At 52.1% G+C, this 25,440-nt stretch overlaps 2 protein-coding genes across 9 annotated transcripts in view; one reads left to right on the plus strand and one right to left on the minus strand.

Moving 5' to 3' along the window:
* The window catches only part of ADCK1 (aarF domain containing kinase 1), a 128,422-nt gene that overhangs the window by 98,190 nt on the left and 4,792 nt on the right, over window positions 1-25,440 (plus strand). For all 6 annotated transcript variants that reach the window (XM_081510581.1, XM_081510584.1, XM_081510585.1 and 3 more), the window contains 3 exons: window positions 7,117-7,233; window positions 21,802-21,951; window positions 23,388-23,585. In XM_081510581.1, coding sequence (XP_081366707.1) covers window positions 7,117-7,233; window positions 21,802-21,951; window positions 23,388-23,585 — 465 coding nt within the window. The remainder of the gene's footprint in view (window positions 1-7,116; window positions 7,234-21,801; window positions 21,952-23,387; window positions 23,586-25,440) is intronic.
* On the minus strand, window positions 229-24,888 carry LOC145513643 (uncharacterized). 3 transcript variants are annotated; one of them, XM_081510588.1, is made up of 9 exons: window positions 22,581-24,888; window positions 19,740-19,820; window positions 15,431-15,739; window positions 14,140-14,371; window positions 12,996-14,031; window positions 7,098-7,320; window positions 4,857-5,007; window positions 3,945-4,113; window positions 561-780 (listed from the first exon to the last, which is right to left on the minus strand). In XM_081510588.1, exons 7-9 carry the CDS (start codon window positions 4,965-4,967, stop codon window positions 572-574), a joined length of 489 nt encoding a protein of 162 aa, XP_081366714.1. In that variant the 5' UTR covers window positions 4,968-5,007; window positions 7,098-7,320; window positions 12,996-14,031; window positions 14,140-14,371; window positions 15,431-15,739; window positions 19,740-19,820; window positions 22,581-24,888; the 3' UTR covers window positions 561-571. The 3 variants fall into 3 exon arrangements, with proteins under 3 accessions (XP_081366716.1, XP_081366714.1, XP_081366715.1); XM_081510590.1 differs by lacking the exons at window positions 12,996-14,031; window positions 14,140-14,371; window positions 15,431-15,739; window positions 19,740-19,820; window positions 22,581-24,888 and adding an exon at window positions 9,884-10,947 and having other exon boundaries at window positions 229-2,173; XM_081510589.1 differs by lacking the exons at window positions 12,996-14,031; window positions 14,140-14,371; window positions 15,431-15,739; window positions 19,740-19,820; window positions 22,581-24,888 and adding an exon at window positions 6,182-6,321.

Consider the following 25,440-nt stretch of genomic DNA (forward strand, 5'->3'; position numbering starts at 1 on the left):
ATTACATCAGCTCACTGAATACACAGGTCTGCAACATACGTGTCCTAGAAATCGCCACCGTTTGCAGAATGGCACAGCAGAAACCACATAGTTTATGGGCAAAAAGGGGGTTAGACTTACAACACCCAAAAATGTCACCAGTGATCCAGAAAATAAAAACAGATGGGAACCTAATGAATTGCTAGCATACTTTGGCACATGTTAAATGGCTAAGAGATACAGAAGGTCGCAGCACGCACGGCACTTTACTGGACACGGGCTTGTGGAAATGGGCATCAGAAGAGTTGCTGCTTGGGAGTTACTGTGAAGAAGTGGGAGCGGGGGTCATCTGAAACTGAACAGAAGCTGTGACGTCAGATGTGGGGGGCTGTGACCCATCACACACATGGCGATGTTTGAGGAGTGCCTGCTTTATGTGTTCCTGTTTGGATCAGCTGGATACAAATTTTCTGTGCTTCTGAGTGTTTCTTGTGGATGGTGCTGCACCATCAACAAATGTAAAATCTGTGTTATGATCAAATTGTTCCCTCACGTATCTATTACATTGGAACAGCTTTGTGTTTTCAAGTATTTACTGGAACTGCTGACACGATAAGCGACACTTACTGTGGGAGACAACATCCAGTGACACATAGTGCCAGCTCAGTGAGCGATCCTGCTTTAAGGATTCAGAAGAAGAGGCTTCTGGGGGGAGCAGGGCAGGGAAGGCTCTGCTGTGGAGTTGGCCTTGGAGCTGGTCTTGGAGGACTGTCCTGGTGTTCTCTGCAGGACCTGTGGAGGCTGGAATGAGAGAGATGCAAGCCCATGCCACTTGCTCTTCCAGCACATTTTGTGGCAGGGCTTGGACCCATTTACCAGGGGTACCCCTTTCATCACAGCAATGCGAGGATAAGGCCCCTCTGGCGGTCTATGCAGAGAGCTTGGCTTTCTACTCTTGGAAGAGATCCATTCTCTGCTTGTCCACTGGAGAGGCCTGGCGATTGTGGGAAGGCGGGGCGCAGGGCTCCCTCCGGGTCCTAGTTCCGGAGCAAACAGTCAAGTGGGGCTCTTCCTGGGCAGGGTGTCTCAGCACGTGGACTGGAAGGTCTCTTGCTTGGGGCTGAAGTGTATATGTGGCTTCTGAAGACATCCTGAGAAGCCGAAGGCATTGTTTATACTTATGCTCTCCAGTTTGATGAACAGAGATGGGGAGGGAGGGTGTGTCTACACTAGCTGCCTGAGAATCCTAAATCTCGGTCCATGGGACGAAGACCCAAAACTCTGGTGATTGGTATGGTGTCTTGAGACACTGATTTGGTGGAAGGTGTAGCCACTGGCGAAGTTCAGCTCTTTGAGCGAGTTGGGGGTCCGGTCTGGCAAGATGCCGCCGGTGTGCTTGACTGGCTGGTCCTTACACAACCCTACAAGGGAAATGCCATTGTCTGTGCAGATCTTCTTGTGTATGCAAATCCAGATGATCTGGTAACATTGCCTGCCTTGAGGTTCAAACCACCAATTCAATGAAAACTTGGCTTTCTCACACAAGTAATAATACTAACTAATAAGCATTGTGTTGTCGGGTCTAAATGATTCTTCCGCTTACCTATTCCTTTTGTTTCATTCCGTTATTCCACATGTATGGAGCACTTCCTGAGCCTGTGGTTGTGCTAGGATCTGGGGGTGTGTAGATTAAGCCAGAGATGATTGGGAAGTCTGCCTGGGAAGACTTCCCATCTGGTGGGGGACACACACAGTGGGTTGTGTCATTCAGGTTGTTAGCACTATGCCGGAGACTAATCTCTGTTTCTGTGGACGCCTGAGAGGAAGTATCTAATCCCACCCAGATAAGGAGCTCAGTGGGGGCTTCCAAGAAGTGTTGATTGTGCAAGGGGATAGGCAGAAGTTACTGAATGTTTCTTCTGTGGCTCTGAACACTAGGCAGACACAGGGACATGGGATCCTTCCCAGAACCATCATCCCATTTTACAGATGGCAGTCTTAGAGGAGAAGAGCTGGGGTACAAACAGCATTTTCTGACTTCAACTCTGGTGCTCGTCTAAGGACATTCTGTTGCCTCTTACCCAGCAGGGGTAAGTCCTCGGTGCCAGTACTGTGAGCCAGACAAACAGGACCATCTCCTCCACTGTTCCCATGGAAACAGCAAAATCGTCCCCTGGCTGGGGCCAACTAGCATCTGTCAGACCAAGACATGTAATAATAATAATAACACGAATTTTTGAAACGAGGATGCCAAATGGGTGAATAATTAATGTAACGATTTGACCTGCTGCTTCTCAAGCCCGCACCCCATTCCTAAGAGAATGGTGGAATTAAGGCTCCCGAGTAATTAATTTTGCCTAAACACATATCAAGTGGGAAGCAAATTTTGCGCTGCGCACCCAGTTCAGCTCTTCAAACAGGAGATAGATTGCTTTTGCACACTGGCACCCCATCACAACATCTGTGCGTAATTAAGCCTCAGCGCAGAGTTTACCTCTCGGTGTGTGAGGCCTCTTCCAGTGGGTTTAATAACCTCAGCCCTGTGCTATAAATCGCCGCGCCTCAGATGAGCGCCGAATGCAAATGCACGTCGGGGAGACCGGGCCAAGGTGAGGGTGCAGCCAGGCCGAACGGTCAAGACCAGGGCGTTTGTGGATCTGGCATCAGAGTGTGTGGGGAGGCGACAGGACAGGCAGTGAGGTCTGCGACTGACCTTGGGGACAGCTGGGACAAGATAGAGGCAGACGCCTTAAAACCACAGGGTTTGGGACTGCAAGGGATGGGAGCAAGTCTGTATATGTAGAGGAGGGGCTTGGGGGGGTGGGGTTGTCTCTGGAGCAGGGTCCCCTCCAGGGTTCTCTAGTGCTGGGTTGGGAAGATCTCCTGGAGGAGGAAATGGCAATCCGCTCCAGTATTCTCGCTTGGGAAATGCCATGGACAGAGGAGCCTGGTGGGTATTGCCAAGTGCGTGGGGGATTGCAAAGAGTTGAACACTGCTGAGCCACTGAACGCACAAGGGGCCTGGGACTCTCTCGAAACTGGGGGCAAACCCTGCCGGGATGAGCTTGCTTCTGGTGAAATAACTTTCTAAGGATCTCAAAGATTAAGAGGAACTGATGTCTAGTTATTAGTACTGTATCAGTTAATTTTTTTTACATGCCTATGCTGTGTTAGACATTTTTAAAGTGCTTTATGTCTCTCTACTCTTTGATTCCCTCTTTTTTGGCCATGGGATGCAGCCTGTGGGATCCTAGTTCTCCAACCAGGGATTGAACCCCTGACCCCTGTGCTGGAAGTGTGGAGTCTTAACCACTGGACCACCAGGGAAGTCCCTGTATATTTCCTCTTTAATTCTTACACAACCCCACAAGGGAAATGCCATAATTAACTCCATGTCAGCCTTTGGGAAGATGAGGCCCAGAGAGATGAAGCCACTCATCCAAAGTCACACAGCTTCCTGGTAAGGGGCAGAGGCAGCCTGGCCCCAAGCTCGCCTGTTAAACCACTATCCTCTGGTCCCTCTGAAATAATTGATGGGCAGATCTAAGTTTGTGGCTCAGCTGGTAAAGAATCTACAGGCAAGGCGGGAGACCTGGGTTCGATCCCTGGGTTGGGCAGATCCCCTGGAGAAGGGAAAGGCTACCCACTCCAGTATTCTGGCCTGGAGAACTCCGTGGACTGTATGGTCCATGGGGTCGCAAAGAGTCTGACACGACTGAGCGACTTTCACAAAGCAATCACAACAACCTGAGTTATGCTGAACTGTCTGTAGCATTAACTCTCAGCCCTGGTTCTGTATCAGAACCACCTGTGAAATTCTCTGTGGCTGTCATATGACGGCTGCCATGTTGAGCCCCAGGACCCCATCCATGCCTGTAGGAAGCAGGGAACGTTGCTTTCATTGTAATTGTCATCAGCCTTTTACAGGCGAGGGAACCGGTGCTCAGAGAGATTATGCAGCTTACCCAAGTCACACAGCTGGGCAGAGGCAAAGCTGGGGCTCCAGCCTGACCGTCTGACTGCAGGTCTGTGCCCTGTTCCACTGGCCTCAGGTTTGGGGAGGTCTGTGGCCCCAGATGATGAGTGCTGGCCCAGACACGCCAGGACTTGCTTCCCCGATGTGTTTGCCAGGGACTGGAACAAAGAGGAAGTGCAGGTCAGGGCCCATTAATGAGGCTGAGGCCAAGGTCTTGGGCTGGGACTTTCCCTCCTCTCTGTTCTCCTTCTTGGGGTCAGGATTGGCTCTGGTATGGGGGGCAGATGGAGCCTACGGGAGTGGGCCCTCTGCCCTGCCGTGAGGAGGTAGACCCCCAGACCCAGAGGTCTCGAGGGCCGGGCGTGACCCTGCCTGTGGGGTCAGCAAGCACCTTGACTGTGAGCCTCCCAGGTTGATTTTTGTTTGGGCAGGGGACAGGGTGGTTCTTATTGCCTCTTTCAAAATTTTTCTCCTTCATTTTCCCTTCTTTGATGGAAAAAGCTTAGAAAGAAATGGTGGTGAAACGTGAGTGTTAGGGTGAACTGCATTTCACCTGGCGCCCCTTGATCCTCCTACTCATGTGCTGATTTAGGGGCAAGTCGCTCGACCTTGTATACCCTGTCAGGCCAAGTGTCTCCTAACTGGGCAGGAAGCCCTCTTGCACTTTGCAGTCATTTCTGTGTTCCATCCATCGAGGGGCAACCACAGCCCTCCCTGAGCTCCCATGACAAACCCCTCTGCCTCACTTTTTTTCTGGGGCGGGGGTGCTGTCTCTGCTGTTTCAGAGCTAAGCAGCGCCTCTGCAGACACACATTCCGTTGTGAGGCTGGGTTGGTTGCGTTTGGAGGGAGAGCCGGGGTAAAGGTAGGGGACGGGGACCCAGCACACTCAGAACCCTTACCAACAAGCCCAGGCAGTCTCCAGCCTTGGGGTGTTCTCTTTGCATCTCTGGCTCTTGCATGGCTGTTTTCCACGTTGCTCCAGGCGGGCACAGAGAGGTGTCTGATGGCATGTCTCCAGAGCCCCAGGCACCCCACTGTCAAGCTTCGGTCCTAGACATATCAGGAGAAAGACTTAACCCCCAAGTATGTCCCTTTTACTTGGAAGCCTCACACAGAAGCTTCCCTTGCGGCTCAGCTGGTAAAGAATCTGCCCGCAATGCAGGAGACCTGGGTTTGATCACTATGTCGGGAAGATCCCCTGGAGAAGGGAATAGCTACCCACTCCAGTATTCTTGCCTGGAGAATTCCATGGACAGAGGAGCCTAGCAGGCTACAGTCCATAGGATCGCAAATAGTTGGACATGACTGAGCTGCTTTCACTTTCTTTCAAACAGCAGCAGCAAACTTGCACTCGTATTTTTAAAGAGACTTTTTAAAAAATGCCAAGCGAGACCGAATTTTAAGTTCAAAGTAACATAGGGTCACAGATTTCTCTATTGGTCTAGATTTTCAAATGGCAAAAACCGCAGGAAAGGAGTAAACAAAATGATTTGGTTTCAGTAGGAACCTTTGTTCTAGAGGGTTCTCCCGTATGTATGGCCCCCTTCGCCCCTAGAATCCCTTATTGAGATGGAACAGGTAGAGCTTCCTTCCTTTTTTTAAATTTATTTTGGCCACGCCCATGGCATGCCAAATCTCACTTCTCTGACCAAGGATCAAACCTGTGCCCCTTGCATTGGGAGCCCAGACTTTTAACTACTGGACCACCAAGGGAAGTCCCACAGTTTCCTTTTTAATGAGAAAAACTGAGGCATGGAGGCTTTAAGTGGCTAGATTCAAACACAACAGTTGTTAGTAGAGTGGGGAACAAAAAAAGTATCTTGGCTCAAGCCTACTATCTTACTGCTACGTGAGCATTGAGAGTTGGGAGGAGGGAAGACCTTATTCCCCCTAATCACTGGAATTAGCTGCCCTTGCTTCTTTATTTGTAAGTGGAATAAGCCCATTAAGTTGTTGGGGAATTGTGGCATGCTGAAAGCCTGGTCCTTCCTCCCTCCTGACAATGGTGGGCCTCATAGGTGTCACTCACTCACATGGCAACTTGGCAGTCCTTGGTGCAGCCCAATATCTTGGCTACTTCTAGGGAAGCCTATTATCTTTTTGGCTGTTGGGTGTCCTTAGCATCAAAGGGGCTTAGAGAGTATATCAGTTAGAAATGCATTTGTCTGTACAGAACTGACAGCTCCGTCTAGAGTGTCTTAAACAAAAAGAATATTTTCCTCACATAACAAGAAAGCTTGCAGCAGTTGCCTGTTGATATTGTCTCAGTGGTTTGACAGTGTCAGAGCTGGCATCTCTATGATTTTCTTAGAATTTTCCTCATGGTTATAAAACAGCTGCTATGGCTCACGGTATCACTTCACTCTCAAGGTAGGAAGAGAAGGGTAAGAAGAGTTGCAACATTTATAAACATCGCTTTTATTAAGAAAGTAAAAACCTTCCCACATCCTCTAGCAGACCTCCACTTGTGACTCACAAGCCAGAACTGTGTCACATGGCCATAACTACTGCAAGGCAGGCAGGGAAAGTATTTCGTTTTTCCTGGGGAAGAGGAGGATTGGGAATAGGTGTTGGATTAGGCCTCAGCACAGTCTGCCACAGAACGCTTGCAGGGAATGGTCATGAGAAAACTCAGGACTTCCTAACTGAAAAATTTATAACTCAGTCAAAATTCATTCATGCAATCATTCACGTATATAGCAGTAACACCCATTGTACAGGTGTTGAAACTGAGGCAGAGTGTTGACATTCACACGAGGAGCCTGAAATAAGCCTGGAGAGAGAGAAATAGCTTTTAACCCCAACTGTGGCTCAGATCTGAGAGGTTGCCCTGTATTTCTCCCTAAGCCGCACATTTAGTGTGTGCTCTTCATTGTGTCTGGGAGGCGCTGAGGAGGGCGGGGGACTTACTCTCTGGTCCCCAAGCAGGAGGGTCACTGGAGGAGGCCTGGGGCCCTGCTGGGGGAGGCGGAGCAGCCTGCCCTTCTTTCTCAGCCTGTCTCCTGCCTGCCCTGCCCATCTCTGCTGGGGTCCCTCTGGGCCTTCCCTCCTGTTCCCGGAAGGCATATGTGCTGATGTCTGGCCCACGTGCCTATCTGTAGCCCTTACCCAGAGCCCCCAGTCTCCCAGCCCCTCCTGACCTGCCTTTTCCCCTTCCAGGTCCCCCGCATCTACTGGGAGCTGTCCACCAAGCGGGTGCTTCTGATGGAGTTTGTGGACGGCGGGCAGGTCAACGACAGAGACTACATGGAGCGGAACAGGATTGACGTCAACGAGGTGAGCCGAGCGCGCTCTGCTGCAGGTGGGGGCTGCCCAGCGAGGGCAGGTGTGTCCAGGGGAGGTCTCACGGCCTGGAAGCGGGGCCTGTTTTCGGAAGAGTTATTAAATCTCTGGAGCACGAAGCAGCCTCCTAGGTGCTCTAAGGCAGCCCTCTGCCCATCTCCTGAGCTGGGCTTGGCAGCGGGCAGTGGGGTGTGGGCACGCCCTGGGCCCCTCCCGCAGGCCCTGCCGGAACAGGGGATTAGCACCACCTGTCTTGTGTCGTCCGAGTCCCCCAGCATGCAGAAACCCCGAGAACAGTGGTGCAGACCCTGAGGACTTAATCTTCTGTCCTTCGGGGCCTGGACACACCTCCTGCCTCTCCCTGCCCTCCCCGGTCTCAGGTATCAGGCAGAAAGGACACAGTTGGAGCTGGTGAGTAGCCTAGAGCTGAACACAGAGGGGCTTCTGTCTCCCGCCTGCCACCCACTGGCCTTCAGGGAGCACTGGCTGGTGGGCTGGGGGCCTGGACCCCATTTCCTTCTTCTTGGTCACCACTGGGTCCCACAGGTAGGGGTGGAGGGTGGGACCTTTTCACCAGAATTCATCATCGTTTAGCCCCTACTCTGTGCAAAGTGGGTGGTTTCAGAAGGAAAACAGACACAGTTCCCTTTGTCAAGGAGTTCCCAGCCCAGTGCTGGAGTCGGTCACACAACTGCATCCTTAGCGCCATCCTTCAGGCAGCAAGGGGTGTGAGGCCGTCCCCAGGGAGCCACACGGAAAAGTGCTCACCTCTGCCCCAGGTCTGCTTCCCCAGCCATCTGAGTGAGGATTTTCCAGACGTGTGCGTGTGTGTGTGTGTGTGTGCACGCGTCTAGGGGTGGCGGAGTTGTGGGAGCAGAGGGGTATTGCAAGGAAGGGGAGAGGAGTGGCAAGGTTCTTCGGGGCTGCAGGCAGATGGTGCGGGCCTCGGCCGTGACCCCGGGGTCCTGGGGGGTCCCTGAAGGGTGAGGGGTGCAGTGACATGACCCACGTGGCTGGTGAGGGGCAGGAATGCAAGGGACAACCAGAGCTATTAGAAGTGAATGCTCTTCCCTGCTTTCTCCAGGGCAACACACAAAGGTGAGCCTAGGGTCCCCGTGGTGGGACAGCCGAGGACGAAGCCACTCCTTGGCTCCGCAGACGAGCCAGGGGACGTGGCCGGAGAGTGTGCAGCTTGGGAGCCGAGGCCTTGGGTGCCGGTGTGGCCTCCATCAGTGGGGACGATGAGAGCTCCATTTGTGAGACGGTTGTGATGACCGCAGGTTTGTGCACCACTGCACTTAGAACAGTGCCTGGTGTGTGCTGGGCACTCCAGCATGGTAGCGAGATTATTGTCCTCACTCTTTGGGCTTGTCCTTTTCTCCCTTATCCCGTATCTCTCTTACTGTTCCTGTTTGCTGAATGCCTGATGCCCTGTGCCAGGCCCTTTTCTCCATAAACATCTCAGAAGGGAGGCCTGCATGTCTCCATCTTGCAGATGAGGCATCAGAGATTCAGAGAAGGAGGGTACGTTGCCCGAGGTCACACAGCTCATAGAGCTAGGATTGAAACCCACGTCTCTCTGACTCCAGGACTCTTCTTGGTTCATAAAAAGTGAAAGTGAAATCGCTCAGGCGTATCTGACTCTTTGCGACCCCTTGGACTGTAGCCCACCAGGCTCCTCAGTCCATGGGATTCTCCAGGCAAGAATACCAGAGTGGGTTGCCATTTCCTTCTCCAGAGGATCTTCCCGACCCAGGGATCGAACCTGGGTCTCCTGCATTGCAGGCAGATGCTTTACCCTTTGAGCCACCAGGGAAGTTCATAAAAGGAGAGGCTGCCAAGAACATGGCTGAGAAAGATGAGCCACAGCTGGCCTTGGCCTCCGGGGGACAGCCATTGACCCCTGACTTAGGAAACAGGGCCCCTGAAACACTTTGTGGGCCTCTTGGGCTGGTGAGGAGGCTGGAGGGGCCCCCCTACTCCCTGCCCTGCTTCACCCGGGGGCAGCTTGGCCATCGTGAGTTGCCTGTTGGGCTTTCCTGGAGAACACTCCTGTTCCAGTTCAGACCTCTGCTTTAGAGATAGGTGGAAGCCCAGAGACAGACAAAGGGCTCTCCTGGGGTTACTTGGCAGGAGCAGAGCTCGGGGCTTCTGACGCCTGCTGCGCTCACTGTTGGCTGGAGGGTGTCTGGGCAGCACTCCCTGCAGAGGAAGGTGCAGTGAGACCTGCTCGCCTTTCTCTCGCACCATTGGTTGGGATGGGGGTACATCCCTGCCTCTAGCCAGGGGTTGTTTGTCCTTTGTCCGCCAGGACTCTTGAATACAGAGTCTTTGGCGCCAGGGAGGAGGGGAAGAGAGGGGAGGTCACCTCTTACTTATCCTGAACAGTCTTAAAGGGGAGCAAAGTCTCTCTGCCTGCTGATTTAGGTCAGACCCCAAGGGCTTCAGGTTACTGGAATTCACTTCCTGCCAGCAGCAGTGGGCTTCTCGTGATAGCCGCGCCCCTGAATCCATGAATCTCTTAGGGTCCAGTGAGCCCAGAGCTGTGATGGTGTTTAATCAGAGGCAGCTTTGGTTTTCAGAGACAAGTGCACACAGAGATGTACTCTGATGTAATCACTTGCTCCTGGCTGAGTGAGGCTACCTGGGAGAAGGCTGGAGGTGGCTGGTGGGAGCTGGGGCTGGGTGATGTCCTCTGGGGGCCTGGGCTTGTCAGCTCCTGCTTCCAACCTTCTTGAATCAGCTTTGCAGATAAGGCCAGCGTTCCGTGCAGAGCAGACTCTGGTGGACATCCTATGAATTAGCAGACAAATTAAGCCAGCCTCATGCCCTGGATTGACCTCTATGAAGCAGGGCTGGAGTAGAGTGTTGGTTTTTATTTTGTGTGAACGAGCAAAGTCCGGTAGGCTGATATCAGAGTGGTCTGGGAAAAACAATAATAATTATTATTAGCAGCTCAGTTCAGTTCAGTTCAGTCACTCAGTCGTGTCCAACTCTTTGCGACCCCATGAACCGCAGCACGCCAGGCCTCCCTGTCTGTCACCAACTCCCGGAGTCCACCCAAACCCATGTCCATCGAGTCGGTGATCCCATCCAACCATCTCACCCTCTGTTGTCCCCTTCTCCTCCTGCCTTCAATCTTTCCCAGCATCTGGGTCTTTTCCAATGAGTCAGCTCTTTGCATCAGGTGGCCAAAGTATTGGAGTTTCAGCTTCAACATCAGTCCTTCCAATGAACACCCAGGACTGATCTCCTTTAGGATGGACTGGTTGGATCTCCTTGCAGTCCAAGGGACTCTCAAGAGTCTTCTCCAACACCACAGTTCAAAAGCATCGATTCTTCGGTGCTCAGCTTTCTTCACCATCCAACTCTCACATCCATACATGACCACTGGAAAAACCATAGCCTTGACTAGACGGACCTTTGTTGGCAAAGTAATGTCTCTGCTTTTAAATATGCTATCTAGGTTGGCCATAACCTTCCTTCCAAGGAGTAAGCGTCTTTTAATTTCATGGCTGCAATCACCATCTGCAGTGATTTTGGAGCCCAGAAAAATAAAGTCAGCCACTGTTTCCGCTCTTTCCCCATTTATTTCCCATGAAGTGATGGGACCAGATGCCATGATCTTAGTTTCCTCTCTCTAGCTCACATCAAGTTCATACAAGCATTGTTCCATTTTCTAGAGCACTAGGTTCATCCTCCTAGTGCATGGCTAAAGCTCCGAATTGGTAGCTAGTTGACGGTTGTTGCTTTTTTTATTATTATCATCATCCCTAGGCCTTGCCCTTGTCTCCGTTACCTCCTTTGACCATTGATGTTTACCCACTGCCTGACTCTGGGTACCAGGCTCATTGTGTGTCACAATCTTAGGAGGGAGGGAGGTCTTGTCTCCATTCTAGAGATGAAGAATCAGAGACTCAAGGAGGGAAGGTAACTTACGTGAAGTCTCAGATCTTCGTGGAACGCCTCCGTGTGTTGTCCTGTGGGCATCCCGTGTACTCACCAGCTGGGCAAAGACACAAACCATTTCTAGCCCCCTGGCAGGCCCCTCATGCCCCCTCAGAGTCCACACCTTCTCACTGCCCCCAGAGCCACTGTTGTTCTGACTTCTGTCACCAGGGAGCACTTTCTCCCTCACTGAACTTCATGTTAATGGCATCATACCACATAGTAGTTTAGACCTGGCATCTTTGTCATCAAGCCTCTGAGGGTCTTTTCTGGAGGCTCTGTTCTCTTCCCTTGGTCTGTAGGTCTGTCCTTCTGATAATACCATACTGTCTTAATTCCTACTCGCCTTAAGCCCCTGCCCCTGGCTTCGAGGGTTTACGTGCCCTGGGAGGCCCTTTGGTAGTGTTCTGAGATGATGTCATTCAGCCCTTGCACAGGAACCTTAGGCTGGGCTGTGGACGGTGGGCCATGTGCTCTTCTGACCATCGATGATGCTGGGGGTGGAATAGAAACAGGCCTTGCTGTGCAGAAATTAACCTATTATTAGGTTAATTTCCTAATTCCCAATCAACGTCAAAGCCACAGGCCTCCTGGAAGACTAATGGTGTGTGTATGTGTATTTGTGTGTGTGTGTGTGTGTGTATTTGTGTGTAGCGTGAAAGACTCCATGTGACTGGAAGTTTCTAACAAACTTCTGAGGTTCCAAAGCCTCCCTAGGACTGTGGGCCTGAGTGGGCCTGTCCCTGGAGTGACTGTCCCAGCCCGGCTGAGTGTCGCTTGGGGAGGGAGGTACAGGGGACAGGGGGGAGTGACCAGAGGCAGAGCTCGCCGCGATCCTGGGGGGAAGGGTAGTTAGTGGCATCTTGGCTGCCAGGAGCTGTTGGCTCAGCAGGAAGTGGCTCTGGAGGGATCTGCTCTTGAGGGGAGGTGGGGAGGGCTACGGACCCCTCCAGCACTTGTTAGTCATCCCCACTGCACTTGAAGAGGCCCCCTCACCCTGCAGCACCCTAGCCCAGTTGGGCCGAGTTTGTGAAGACCTGAAGACCAGTCTAAGTGGCCAGTTTCTGATAGACTCAGCTAGGAAAACACCATGTTAGCAGGCCAGAGACCTGGGTTCAGGCTCCAGCTCTGCCGGTGGCCTGCTGTGTGACCTTGGACAAATTATTTCCTTCTCTGGGCCTCAATGTACTTACTGGAGGGTGTTGGGTTAGCTGGACTCTTAAGGGTCTGTTCTGCTCGGATATTTTAAAGCAGAGCCGCTCTCAGCTTGTTGGGAGATAAGACCTGAATGCAGTTTCCTGGGCCCCATCCCAAATCGACTTATCAGAATCTGGGGTGGGCGGGCTTGCGAGAATCAGCATTTTAACAAACTCTCCAGGTGGTTCAGACACTCACTGGAGTTCAGGAGCCACCTGCCACAGGGCTGGAGGGTCCCTGGCTGCCCCAGATGGGCCCTCAGGCCTCACCTCCACTGTTTTGTGCGTCCAGGCACGCGGCTGCCCTGCCTGGATGTGTTTTCTGGCCAACATGGGGCCTCCCATGCCCGCAGCCTGCAGGGGCCCTTGTTTGTCTCTGCTCCGAGCCCGGAAGCGGCATATTACCGAGGGCCTGACCCAGTGATCATATTTGCCAGTCACTCTAAGAGCTAGTGACAGTGACTGTCATTGATTTTATTAAGAATAAAGGTTGTGCAGGAGCGCGCTTGCCTGGGCTGGATGCAGCCTCCTCAAGCCACAGGACGACTATTGATTGCAGGACCTTTATCGAAGGTTAATTGGATTTCAGTGAGTGTGTGTTTAAGACCCTACCTGGCTGAGGCCCTATTGAATTTGTGTGAAATTAGCCAAGAGAAAGGTGACAAAGTCAGGAGCTGGGATTGGATGAAGTGAAGACTGGAGGCCTGGTGGCCAACATGCACAGTCTGGGAAGGATGAGCTGGATGCAGAGATGAGGGGCTTGCAAGAGACTCCAGCCTGTCCACTCCGGAGGCCCAGGAGCCTGCTGGGGAAAGAGGGCCGGGTGCTCCGCAGTGGTCATTATGTGGAATTGGACTGGGTCCTCTGTCCTCGGGGTGGCCCTCTGGTCTGCGGTGTGTGTGGCAGAGTCTGTCTTTTTATCACTCCAGAGAGCAAATCTTATCTTCCATCGGGATGGGAAGGGGATCTGGAGGTTTAGCTCTTACTTTGCACCCCCAGCCCGTGTCTCAGAGGTGCCAGGGCCCCGCTGGGCTGGCTTCTCTGGTCTCCGAGATGGCCATCATCAAGTTCCCCACTGTCGCCTGCTAAGCCATTTCACAGTGGCCGTCCGCTCCCCTCTGGCAAACAGAGCCTCGCTAATCTCTTTGCCTGCCATTGTCGGCCCTTCCACTCTCTGTTGTGGGGGGGGTTTTGGCCTTTTTTGTCTTTCCTACAGTCATTTTAGTTGGGCTGGTGAGGGAAGGCAGTCAGTGCCTGGGTAGTGCCATCTGTCTATGGAGCCAACTGCCCTTGCCGTGTTTCTTCTTTCCGGTCGTCTTTCCATCCCATTGTCACTGGAGAAGCAGTGGAAAGATCTCAAATGTGCTTTGCAGCAGATGTTTCTTGAGTACCTACTATGAGCAGGGCTGGCATGTCAGTGCCATAGGAGAGGTGTGGACAGAGCGTGGGAGAATTGGGCTGGCCAGGTGTCACCGAGGCTGGGTGTGTGGCCGGCGGGGCAGAGGGTTCGAAGCCGGGCCCCCTGGGGGTGCATGTGGCTCTGCCATTCATTGGCCACGTGCCCCTGGGTTTCCTCATCTATACGATTGTAGGGATAACAGGACTTCCTTCGTGGGGTGGCTGTGCAGGCCTTGCAGGCTGTGAGGTTCTGTGTAAAAAAAAAGTCATTTATAATTCATGATGTTATTAGTCACAGAGGCATGACTTCCTCCATAGAATCTCTGACAACCTTCTTACTTCTTTCCTGTCTACCTACCTCTGCTGTCCATGAGTGTGTAGACTCGGGGGTGATCAGTGGTCATTGGTTGAGCAATGGTGACACTCTTTCCTGTTTCTAAAAGTGATACTGCCCAGGTGTTTCCTTTTGTCCCCCAATTCAGCTCGCATGGTTCAGGACTCTGACTTAGTGCTCAGCATCATTTCCCATTTGGTGGGCCTCTCTGACTACTTCTGTGGTAGAAGACACTCAGAAGACCAGGGAGGAGAAGCTAGAGAGGCACAAAGACTCCAGTTACTGAAATCACTGGGCTTCCCTGGTGGCTCAGTGGTAAAGAATTCACCTGCCAGTTCAGGAGACGTGAGTTTGATCCCTGGGTCAGGAAGATCCCCTGGAGAAGGAAATGGCAACCCACTCCAGTATTCTTGCCTAGGAAATTCCATGGACAGAGGAGCCTGATGGGCTACAGTCCTTGGGGTTGCAGAAGAGTCAGACATGACTGAGTGACTAAACAACAAGAATAACTGAAATCTCTAGAATGAAAACATCTCCTCCCATCGTCCGCCCTCTGTCACCTCTCACACCAAGTCGTTAGAAGCTCGGGGATATTGGAGGGGTCTAGGTGCACAAGTGGGCTTCTGGAGACTCATTTCCCCAACAGCAGGGGTGTCACGAGTGGGGACAGCATCGCTTTGGAGTGGGCCTTCCTGGATTCTTACGCTGGCTCTGCTGCTTAAGAACTGTGTTGCCTTGGGAGTGCGTATCACCCTTGGGAAGCCTCAGTTGCCTGCTATAAAGTGGATATGAGAGACTTCTCTGGTCCAGTGGTTAAGACTCCATGCTTCCATTGCAGGGGGCACAGGTTTGATCCCTGATCAGGGAACTAAGATCCCATACGCCCTGTGGTGCAGCCAAAAAAAAAAACAAATGTTGGATTGTTTGATGATTGAAATGTGAAGCAGGTGGGGCAGGGCCCACAATCCATGCTCAGCACAGCCTATTTTGTTGGAATTCTGGCAATAAAATATTTGCCAAAAGAAGGGGGAAATTTAGGGAAAAACTCTTTGCTCATTTTTTTTATACTGACCTAGTTAGGGTGGATGGATGTGGACACATATTTCTTCAGAGTGAATTGCTGCCCGAGGTGGGATGTCAGAGGTCAATATCTGTGTCTTCCTGGAGCCATGGCCCCTGGATCCACTCCCCGCCCCACTGGTAGCCATGACCCTGTGAGTCTCACTAGCCAGGAGCCCTTATTGGCCTGTGGATACTCCACGCCCTGGCTGTCAAGTGCTGTCCTGGTTCAAGCCGAGTCTAGAGAAACCCTCACCGAGCTCTTGGAGGCTCCGAGATGAGAGAAACTCCTCCAGGTTCCTGTCGATGAACCCAGTTCTTCTTTCTTCCTCACTACATCTCCCAGCCACGTGTGGCTGAAGAAGTTCCCACTGTCTTCACTCTCAGGGACTTCATCACAGTGTTTGCTGGCCCAAGATTGACCATTCTTTGAATGGGAAGCAATGAGGAACTGAGGCTTATATATCCCAGGGGTGGGATTGAGGCAGAGGGTAAAATGCTCGGGGCAGTTGTCTAGTCTGGCCTTGGAGGCTGTGGTTCTGCCTCTAGAAGCCTGGGTGGCCACCTGGGGAAGGGCAAAGAGAGCTTGAATTATTAACCTCCTTATACTTAATATCGGGCTACTTATGTGATTATTAATATACTGCAACACCGACCTCCTGTTTCTTTCAGAGATCTTGGCCTTGCTTCCATGACACCCCCCAAGAACATAAGCAGACTTTCCCTTGGGGAGTGGGAATAAATTAATCCATGCAATTATAGAATAATTAAAGTACTTTCAGCCAATTCAAGTTTTGAGAAAAATCCAAAAATAACTCTTTGATTTAAATATTATTTACTAATTTAATTCTTTACTCAGTTTTGTTTTTTTTTATAGATTTCTGTGTTTTTTTTTCCTGCCTACTGTTAGAAACATAAAGGGTTGTGTAATTACTGAAATCACTTACATGAGTGGCACATTCTTTTTACATGGAACAGTTAAAAACTTGTCACTGATTTTTTTTTTTTCTTCTAAAAAGAGCTGTACTATGGCTTTAGTTAGCAGCATATTTTTGGTTAGACAAACAGCCTTGGATTTCCCACTGTGACTCTTTTCTCCAAATGGAATGCTTTCTTGGTGGCTGTGGGGACCTGCAGGGGATTTCTGGTGCAGTTTCTGCCTCCAGTAAGGAGCTTTCCCATGAGTGGAGAGGCAGAAGGGGTTGGTGATTGAAACTGTGTTCCCCAGAGCCAGGCCGCCTGCGTTGGATTCTGGTTTCACTAACTGTTGGCCAGGTGACCAAGCTTCCTCCTCTTTTTGTATTTCTCTTCCCTCTCCTGTCTACTGCAGAGGTGGCTGTGAGTCCAGCTAGCTTGCCTGAAATGGCTGGTGGCGCAGAGTGTCAGCTGTTACCATTGGGAAAAGGTGGGACTCTGGTCTTTATGCAGATAACTGCCCTTAACAGGGTAAGGAGCAGCCTTAGAGGAACTGACGTTTCTCCCAAGGAGATGTACAGATGGCCAAGGGGCACACGAGAAGGTGTTCACTACCACTAATTGTCAGGGAAATACAAATAAAAACCACAATGAGAGATCACCTCTCTCATCAAGAGGACAAGAGATAACAGCGTTGGTGAGGAGGTGGAGAAAAGGGCACCCTTGTGCACTGCTGGTGGGGATGTAAGATGGTGCATCCACTATGGAAAACCATATGGAGGTTCCTCAAAACACTGAAAATAGATCTACCATAGAATCCAGGAGTTTCACTTCTGGGTATACATCCAAAGGAAATGAAATCAGTGTGGAAAGGATACCTGCTCTCCCGTGTTCACTGCAGCCTTATTTAGAATTGTTTGTTCTTGAGGAGGAGATAGAGCTAAGTTCATGGAAGAGATGGAGAGAGGCTTTTGTGCCCAGTAATGGGCTTAGGTTTCCTCTGCGACTTTCGGTGCTTCTATGAGTAGGAGGAAGGGGACTGGCTGCCCCTCTCTCGGCAGTTTACAATTTACTGCAACTCTGATAGATAAGAAAAATTACTGAGGTACTTCTCTGGTGGTCCAGTGGTTGAGACTCTGTGCTCCCAATGTGGGAGGCCTGGGTTTAATCCCCGGTTAGGGAACTAAGATCCTGCATGCTGCACAGTGTGGCCAGAAAAGGGAAAAGCTACTTAAAATTTAGAGATGGGAGTATGCAGTTTGTCCTTTCAAAATCATCCTTGGGCATTTGTTTAAGCAGCCTACCTGAGGATTTTTTAGTATCTAAGGGAATGTACTTTTGTTTGACTTTGCTATTGACAATTAAGGTCTTAGGCTGAAGTCATATGTCAACCTGTAGATCTTATCCAGTAGAGATGCCAATAACTTCTCCCCACTAGCAAAGATAACCTGAAGGTTATGATTTCCTTATTGCCCGGTCAGCTAATAACCAGTTTTGCATCTAATCCTGGAATCTTAGCCTCTTATTCTTATTTAAGTGAAAGTGAAGTGAAGTTGCACAGTCGTGTCCGACTCTTTGCGACCCCATAGACTATAGCCTACCAGGCTCCTCCATCCATGGGATTTTCCAGGCAAGAGTACTGGAGTGGGTTGCCATTGCCTTCTTGTTTAAATGCTCATAAATACCCGGTCCCTCAAAATCCTCAATTTGAACCATCTCTGCCTTCTTGTGTGCTCCTGTATTGATGAGTTTCACAACCTTTGACACGTGTTCAGTCTATATTTGTACCAGAGTCAAGTTTTTAACTTTTTGAAAGTTACTCTTTGATGGTGATAATGGGTATATTTTCCTCCAAGTTTAAAATAATAAGACACTTCATTATAGAAAGCAAGCATATTTGTGTCATATAGTGTAGTATGTAAAGTGCTTTCCCTTTTATGCAGTCACATTTTGACCTTGAATCTCAAGGTTTCTTTGTGAGGAAATAGAGTAGATGGGGCTGGTCCCACTTAACAGCTAAGGGAACTTAGACCCAGGCTGAGAAGGGCGGTGACTTGTCCCCTAGGTCACTTGTGCCTGCAGTGGCGGTGCTAGGAGGGCCCCAGGGTGAAGCCAGTGGCACAGGCTGGACCCCCCTCCTGTCTTTGCCTTCCCCATCTGCCTGTCCAGGTGAAATCTGGTTAAAATGAACATCAGAAACAGCCCCTGAAAGGAAAGATACCAGGTGGGGGCAGCCAGATAGGGAAGGGCTTCCCTGGCGGCTCAGATGGTAAAGAATCTGCCTGCAGTGCAGGAGACCCCGGTTCAATTCCTGGGTTGGGAAGATCCCCTGGAGGAGGGCATGGCAACCCACTCCAGAATTCTTGCCTGGAGAATCCCATGGGCAGAGGAGCCTGGCGGGCTCCGGTCTACGGGATCGCAAAGAGTCGGACACGGCTGAGTGACTAACACTTCGCATGTGAGCTGCGGTCGGCAGCTTCTTGCTCTTCGTCCTCCCATAGCAGCTCAGTTCTCATGGGCCAAGGCTCCCCCAGCCTGAGTCCCCAGACCCCTCGGGGCCACCTCTCAATGTTGTAATAGGGGGCCCACAGCGATCAGCAATATTTCAGAAAGCTTCGAGGAGGTCATACATCTCCCCATGACAGGTCGGCTCAAACTAAATGAAATGTCATTTCTCTGCTTTGGGCTGAAATTCCGTCAGCTCCATCTGGCTGCCCTGCTTATCTTGGGCTGATCAGGAGCCCTGATTGGACCTCATATGCGTCCTTGACAAATAAAAATGAATTATGACTTAATAAATGCAATTGATTTGGCAGATACAGCCCTTCAGGGCTCAGCTTCTTAGAGCTCCCAAGATCCTCCCTAAAAGGGGTTCTTGGGGGTGCCGAGGTAGGGACCTGCTGGCTCATCCAGGGACCAGCTCTGGCTGGGCTCCCTCTCCCAGGAAACACCCCCCATCTCAGCCAGAGTCTGAGACTTGACACGGGGCAAAGGCTGTTCCTGATGCCAACAGACACCGAGTACTGGGTTCCTTTCCCCCCAGGAGAAATGGCAGGAGCTGGAGTGCGTGGTAGCAGGGCCCTGGCGACACAGTTCGAGCCTCAGGACCTCAGTTAGCCTCTTTAACCCTCCTTCCATCATTCCTTTAAAAGGCGCAAGGAGGGACTTCCCTGGTGGTCCAGTGATTGAGATTCTGCCTTCCAACGCAGGGAGCACAGGTTCAGTCCCTGGTCGGGGACCTGAGATTCCGTGTGCTGCAGAGCAACTAAGCCCACACACCACAGCTACTGAGCCCACATGCCCTGGAACCCGCGTGCTGCAGCTCAGAACTGATGCAGCCAAGAATAAATAAATTAATAAACTAACTTCTTCAAAAAAACAAACAAACAGGTACATTGAAACCTAGTCTTCAGCACCTCCGGGAGTATTATGAGGCATCAGGGGCACTAGGAGACGTCACACTGGGTTCCAAGCACCACAATGCTGTCATTTACCCAACTGTCGTCCGTGAGAGCGGCACTATTATTATTTCCATTTTACTGAAGCTGACAATATGACTAACTTGTTTAAGGTCACAGAGTTCAGTTGAGAAGTGCAGAAGTCAGTGTGAGCCGGTATAGAATAACAGTTCCTAGAAGCCTAGGTCTCACCTGGTTTGAATTCTGGCTTCACCTCTTTCCAGCCAGGTAGCTCTGGGTAAGTTAAACCTTTGACGAATCTCGGTTCCTAATCTGCAAAATGGGGATTACAGTCATACTTAGTTTTAGGGCCCTTTAATAAGGATGACAATTTTGGTTACTAAAGTAGAATTATTCTTGATGATTGAATTTGAGGCCAGTTATCATGGATTCGGATTCACAGGAGACTAATGGGGTTAGGATAAGTATCAGAGGCGAGAACCGCGGCATCTCAGAAAAAGGAGAGACCAGGGTCTCACTCATGTTGAAGGCAGAGTCCTGTATTCACACGTTTGGCCTGTTTACAGGCAAGGGAATGGATAACAGAGCCAGTCTGTGATATGGGACTTAGACCTCAATGAAACTATGTAACGAAATAGTCCGTTCCAGTCATCATAGGAGCTTACAACAGTGGGCTAGATGGTTGTTAATCAAATAAGAACACAAAGAGTGTGCCAACGAAGACCCAGCACCGCCAAAAATAAATAAATAAAACTGAAAACAAAACAAAAAAACAGCACTGTTTAAAAAAAAGAAAAGGAACAGTCCGAAGCATCCTATGAGAGTGTATGGCAGGAGAACCTCATTTGATCTAGGAGGTCAGGGAAGGCTTCCCCAGGGAAACGATGCTCAGCTGGGATGGGGAGGAAGAGAGGGGTGAACCAGGTGAGGGAAAGGGAATGATGCTCCCGGAACAAATATCATGTGCAAGGGAGCAGAGGTAGGAAGGCACAGGGGTCATCAGAGAAGAGAAAGAGGTCAAATATGGCTGGAATGTCAGTGGTACAAGACTGAGACCTGGCAGGGAGGCTGGGCTTGGTCAAAGCGGACTTTGTAGGCCAAGGAACCAATGCAGAGAACGCAGGAGGTGTGGGTTCGATCCCTGGGTTGGGAAGATCCCCTGGAGGAGGAAATGGCAACCCACTCCAGTATCCTTGCCAGGAAGTCCCATGAACAGAGGAGCCTGATGGGCTTAACAGTCCAGGGGTTGCAAAGAGTCAGACATGACTCAACGACTGAACACACGCACGAAGGCCAAGGAAAGGACTTGAATCTTTATCTTAAGACCCTAATTCTGTGTCCCTCACCCCATGGGCCCCGCCTCCCCTCTTGCTGCGATATGTTTGTTAGTGCCCGTGGGGTCCAGGCGAGGCTGAGGGATACTGAGGGCAGCGTGTGCCCTCGGGACATCAGCTTCCTGGGATGAGCATCCCTTTGTCCCGTGGAAACCCATCAACAGACCATCTGTGGGGCCGGGTCTGCCTCTCTTCAGCAGCTGTTCCCTAGCTGGGAAAAGGCTTTTAGCTTTAATAAAAAGGGAGTAGAGATAAGGAGGCTGCCTGGGCAGGGAGAGCGGCAGTGACAGGATGATTTAAATGGCCTTTCCAGTGTCATTTCTTCTGTGCAGACATCATAAATCAGATTAGCATTGGGCTCTGGTGGGGAGGGGAGTAGGGAAAGGGGCCTGAAGGGAGACGGGAGGGGGGCATGTGACTCCAGGTGCCCCTGGAACTGACCTGGAGATGCTGGGGCCACCTGTCCCTGGTGCTGAGCATCTCCCAGCCTTGGAGGAGGGGCAGAGAGAATGATCCCTACCCCCAACCCAGCTTTCCAACTCGCATTCAGCTTTGGGGGGAAAAAGTGAAGAGGGACTGATAAGAGAGGAGGAGAAAAAACAACTGGGAAGTGTGGGGAGGTGGGTGTTACAGCCTTTAGGAAACCTAGAAGCAGCGGTTCACCTGTCTTGCCATCCGTTAAAATCATCTTGGCCGCTTAAAAAACTACGGATGCCTGGGGACCACCGCCAACATTTCTGAGTTCCAGCTGAATCTAACGTGGAGCTAAAGTTAGGAAAAGCTGGATTAGCGATCAGCTTCTCTCGTCAACTCAAGAACTACGGAGTCTCAAGCCATCGCTTCCACCATGCTTGCTCGGGCCTTCCTCTTGAAGGTGGCCAGCCTGAGCAGCCAGCGTAGAAGTCTCTGAGGCAGGTGGTAACATGGTGCAGCTCCCACCTGCCTCCCTTCTCTTTCAGATCTCGCGCCACCTGGGCAGGATGTACAGCGAGATGATCTTTGTCAATGGCTTCGTGCACTGTGACCCCCACCCGGGCAACGTGCTGGTGCGGAAGCAGCCAGACACGGGAAGGGCGGAGATTGTCCTGTTGGACCACGGGCTGTACCAGGTAGGAGGGCCCTTTCCCACCAGCCAGCCCCAGGCTCTGCTCCTGCCTGATTCAGAGCCTGCTGAACTGCCCTGTCCACCACAGAAACGGGAAGCAGATGGTAAGGTAGCTGGAGAGGGCGCAGCCCTACCCCCTAGGGCCGAAGTTTTGTGTAAGTCACGCTCACATGAGCTCTCCAAGCTCTCCGAGCCCCAGCTTCCTCCGGAGAAAGGGATGACAGAGGACAAGATGGTTGGATGGCATCACTGACTCAATGGACATGAATTTGAGCAAACTCTGGGAGATGGTGATGGACAGGGAAGCCTGGTGTGCTACAGTCCATGGGGATCACAAAGAGTCGGACACGACTGAGCGACTGAACTCCAACAACAGAGTGAGAGTGATAATACCTCGTTTAGAGGCAGCTTTGAGGGGTCAGTGAGATTGTACCTGGATATGTGAATTGACTTTGTCAGCTGCCAAAAGAAAAAAAAATCCCTTTTCCCCAGGGAAGCCCAGGCCAGCCAGCCAGACACTGGGAGGTGAGCTGCTCTCCAATAAGCTTAGATGGGGCAGGGGGCAGGGTCACTCAGCTCCAGTGAGGAGGTCGTGTTTAGTGGGGAAGGGTGGGGGGGGGGTGGGAAACTCACAGGGGTTGGATGACCCTGACTCCATCCTCTGGAACTGGGGACAGAGAGCTGGTGCCAATGAGCCGTGTGTTCCTGCCGGGAAGTTGAGAAGTTCCCTGCCAATCCTGGTTTGATTCCATGAAGCCGATGGTCCTGGGGAGGTTTCCCTGCTGGTCTCCTGCTCCTCCTCTCAGAGCTGTGATCCCATGCACATCCCCAAACCTGTGCTTCCTTTGAAAAGGCTCAGTGATGCTGGGCATGTTAGTTTTGGGCGGACACAGCCCCTAAATGAGTGCTGGCCCAGACACAACAGACGTCTCATTGCCTGCTCTCACACCAGTCCGGGTGCATGGAGGAGCCCGCAGGCAGGGGCTGACCACGGCTGCACCTCCCGGGTCCCCTTGAGGGTCTTGCCCACCAGCCCCCAGGAGCAGGGTAAAGGCTTAGAGGAACATGCCTAGGAACGTTTTCACGGACCAGACCTGGAAATGGGGCTTCTGACACATCCCATTGGTCAGAGCTCAGGCAGAGGGCTATATCTAAAAAGAAGGAAGGCCCGGTGGTAGCCTGTACGTGGGAAGAAGAGGGGGCTATAGATTTTGGTGGGCCGTTGGTAGCCTCTAACACTCTCTAAGACCAAGGCTGACCAAATAGTAGCTTTGTGCTTGGACCTTCAACGTTGGCTGACTGTGGAGGGGGGGAATGGACGTTGGGCAGGTGTCACGGTCTCCTCCGCCCCTGCTCACGGTGGTCACACCAGGCGGGGATGAGGTCTTTCATGGGAGGGAGGGAGGAGGCCCCCGACCTGCCACGCTGCCCCCTCTGTAGGTGCTCACGGAAGAATTCCGCCTGGACTACTGCCGCCTCTGGCAGTCGCTGATCTGGACCGACATGCAGAGCGTGAGGAAGTACGGCCAGCGCCTGGGAGCCGGGGACCTCTACCCCTTGTTTGCCTGCATGCTGACGGCCCGGTCATGGGACGCGGTCAATAGGGGCATCGGTCAGACTCCTGTCACTGCCACAGAGGTGGGTGCCCCCTGCTCCTGGTCCTGCCCTGTCCCTGAGGAGGCTAGGGGGCAGGGCCGAGGGTGGAGCCCTGCCAACCCAGGGTCTGAGATCACGCTGGTGGGCGGGGTGCTGGAGGTCAGGTGGGCAGAATTAGAGAGGTCCTGCCCGAGGAGTGGGGGGTGGGAGAAACAGTGCCCTGGTGAGGGGGCAGGGGGACAGGGAACGGTGTCCCGCTGTGTCCCCCTTCCGGCCTTGTCAACCTGGAGGATTGAGTAGGTTGTGTGGACTGTATAACCCAGGCCCTGTGACGTTCGCTCCGACCTGCCCTCACAAGGCTTAAGCCTTCTGCCACGTTCTCCCGCAGGACTTCTGGGCATCCCCCAGAAACTTGTCTCATAAGTGAGTCTGGCACTGCCCGCTGTCTCCTGCTGAGCGCCGTCTCTCATCACGGGGTTCCTCTAGGGCGTCCTGTGGGGAGGGGGCTTCGCTTCCTCATGCCATGCTCAAAGGCTTGCTTTTGTCCCATTATCCTATGGAGTTTGTGGTGGAACAGGCTCTAGACGAGAGTCCCCAGGGGTCAAGAGTCCCCGGGGTCGGGGCGAGGCCTGCCCTAGGAGTACCCTTCTCTGTATGCGTCCTCACCGCTGCCCCACAGCGGGGCCGGACGCAGGGCTCACTCTTCCTGGCTCGGGGTGAGCTCCTGCCCAGGCGTCTCACTTCCTCATGGAATCACCTCCTCTCTTCCTAGGCTGTCAGCTGGCAGGCCTGTGCAGACTTGCTCGTGTCCGTGTGGGGAGGGGCTCACGCTCGCCACGAGGGACTGGATTCTGCTTGTGCGGTGGAGGGTCCTGGGCTCTGATTCCGGCCCCTGCTTCTCCTGCTGGCCTGCCCTTGGAGGGTTCTCGTCACCTCTCTGAGCCTCAGAGTCCTCCCCTGTGACCTGCCTTGGGGTGGGGGCTTTAGCAATGGCTGGGTCCAGAGTCTCCAACGATGTCACCCAGCAGGCCACGTCTTGCCATCTCTTGGTTCCCCTTTCCACTAAGTTGACATCATTTCCCAGCAAACTTGGTGGCAAAGATGACCGCCGGTTGCCCCAGGCTCACGCAGCTTTCAGTGCTTCATCTCAGAAGAAGAGAGACCATCTCCCTCCTTTGCTGAACAGGGAGGATAATTCTGCTTTATTGATAATGCATGCAAAGGGCCTCCCCAGAGTTTCTGAAATTTGTTCTTGGAACAAACGTTTGTTTTTTGCTGGACGCTGGACTGAGTGCCTGTGGATCCCGGTGATGGACAGACAGACAGGCCTTCCATGTAATTTGCACTGTGACAGAGGGAGACAGATGGTAAACAAGTGAACAAACAGATAAATGGAGTGATTGCAGGTTAGAGGTGCCAGGGAGAGACCAGCAGGGCAGCGGTGATGATGTGGGGTGGGGGGATGCTATAGGGTAGACCTCGCTGGGGAGTCGACATGTAAGCTGAGGCCTGAAGGACGAGAAAGGCACCAGGACTGCCTTGGTGGTCCAGTGGTTAAGACTCCACACTCCCAACGCAGGGGGCCCGGGTTCCATCCCTGGTCAAGGAACAAGATCCCCCATACCGAAGCTAAGAGCCTGTGTGCGGCAACTGAGACCTGGTGCAGCCAAATGGATAAAAGAAAGAAAGGCGTCAGCCACAGGAGGGACTTGGAGAAAGCAACCAGGCAGAGGGTTGGGTAGTTTAGAGTCAGTGAGGGGCGTGCTGGACTGAGAAGCGTATGGAGGGCTGGACTGGGAGAGCGTCACGCAAGAAGTTCAGATTCTTTCTCGGCACAAAGCCTTTGACAGCTTTGAGCAGGAGAAGGATATGCTCAGACTCCCTCTGTTAAGTCTCT

Source organism: Giraffa tippelskirchi, chromosome 7, assembly GCF_054371585.1.
Source record: "Giraffa tippelskirchi isolate mGirTip1 chromosome 7, T2T-mGirTip1v1.2.pri, whole genome shotgun sequence".
Taxonomy (NCBI): domain Eukaryota; kingdom Metazoa; phylum Chordata; class Mammalia; order Artiodactyla; family Giraffidae; genus Giraffa; species Giraffa tippelskirchi.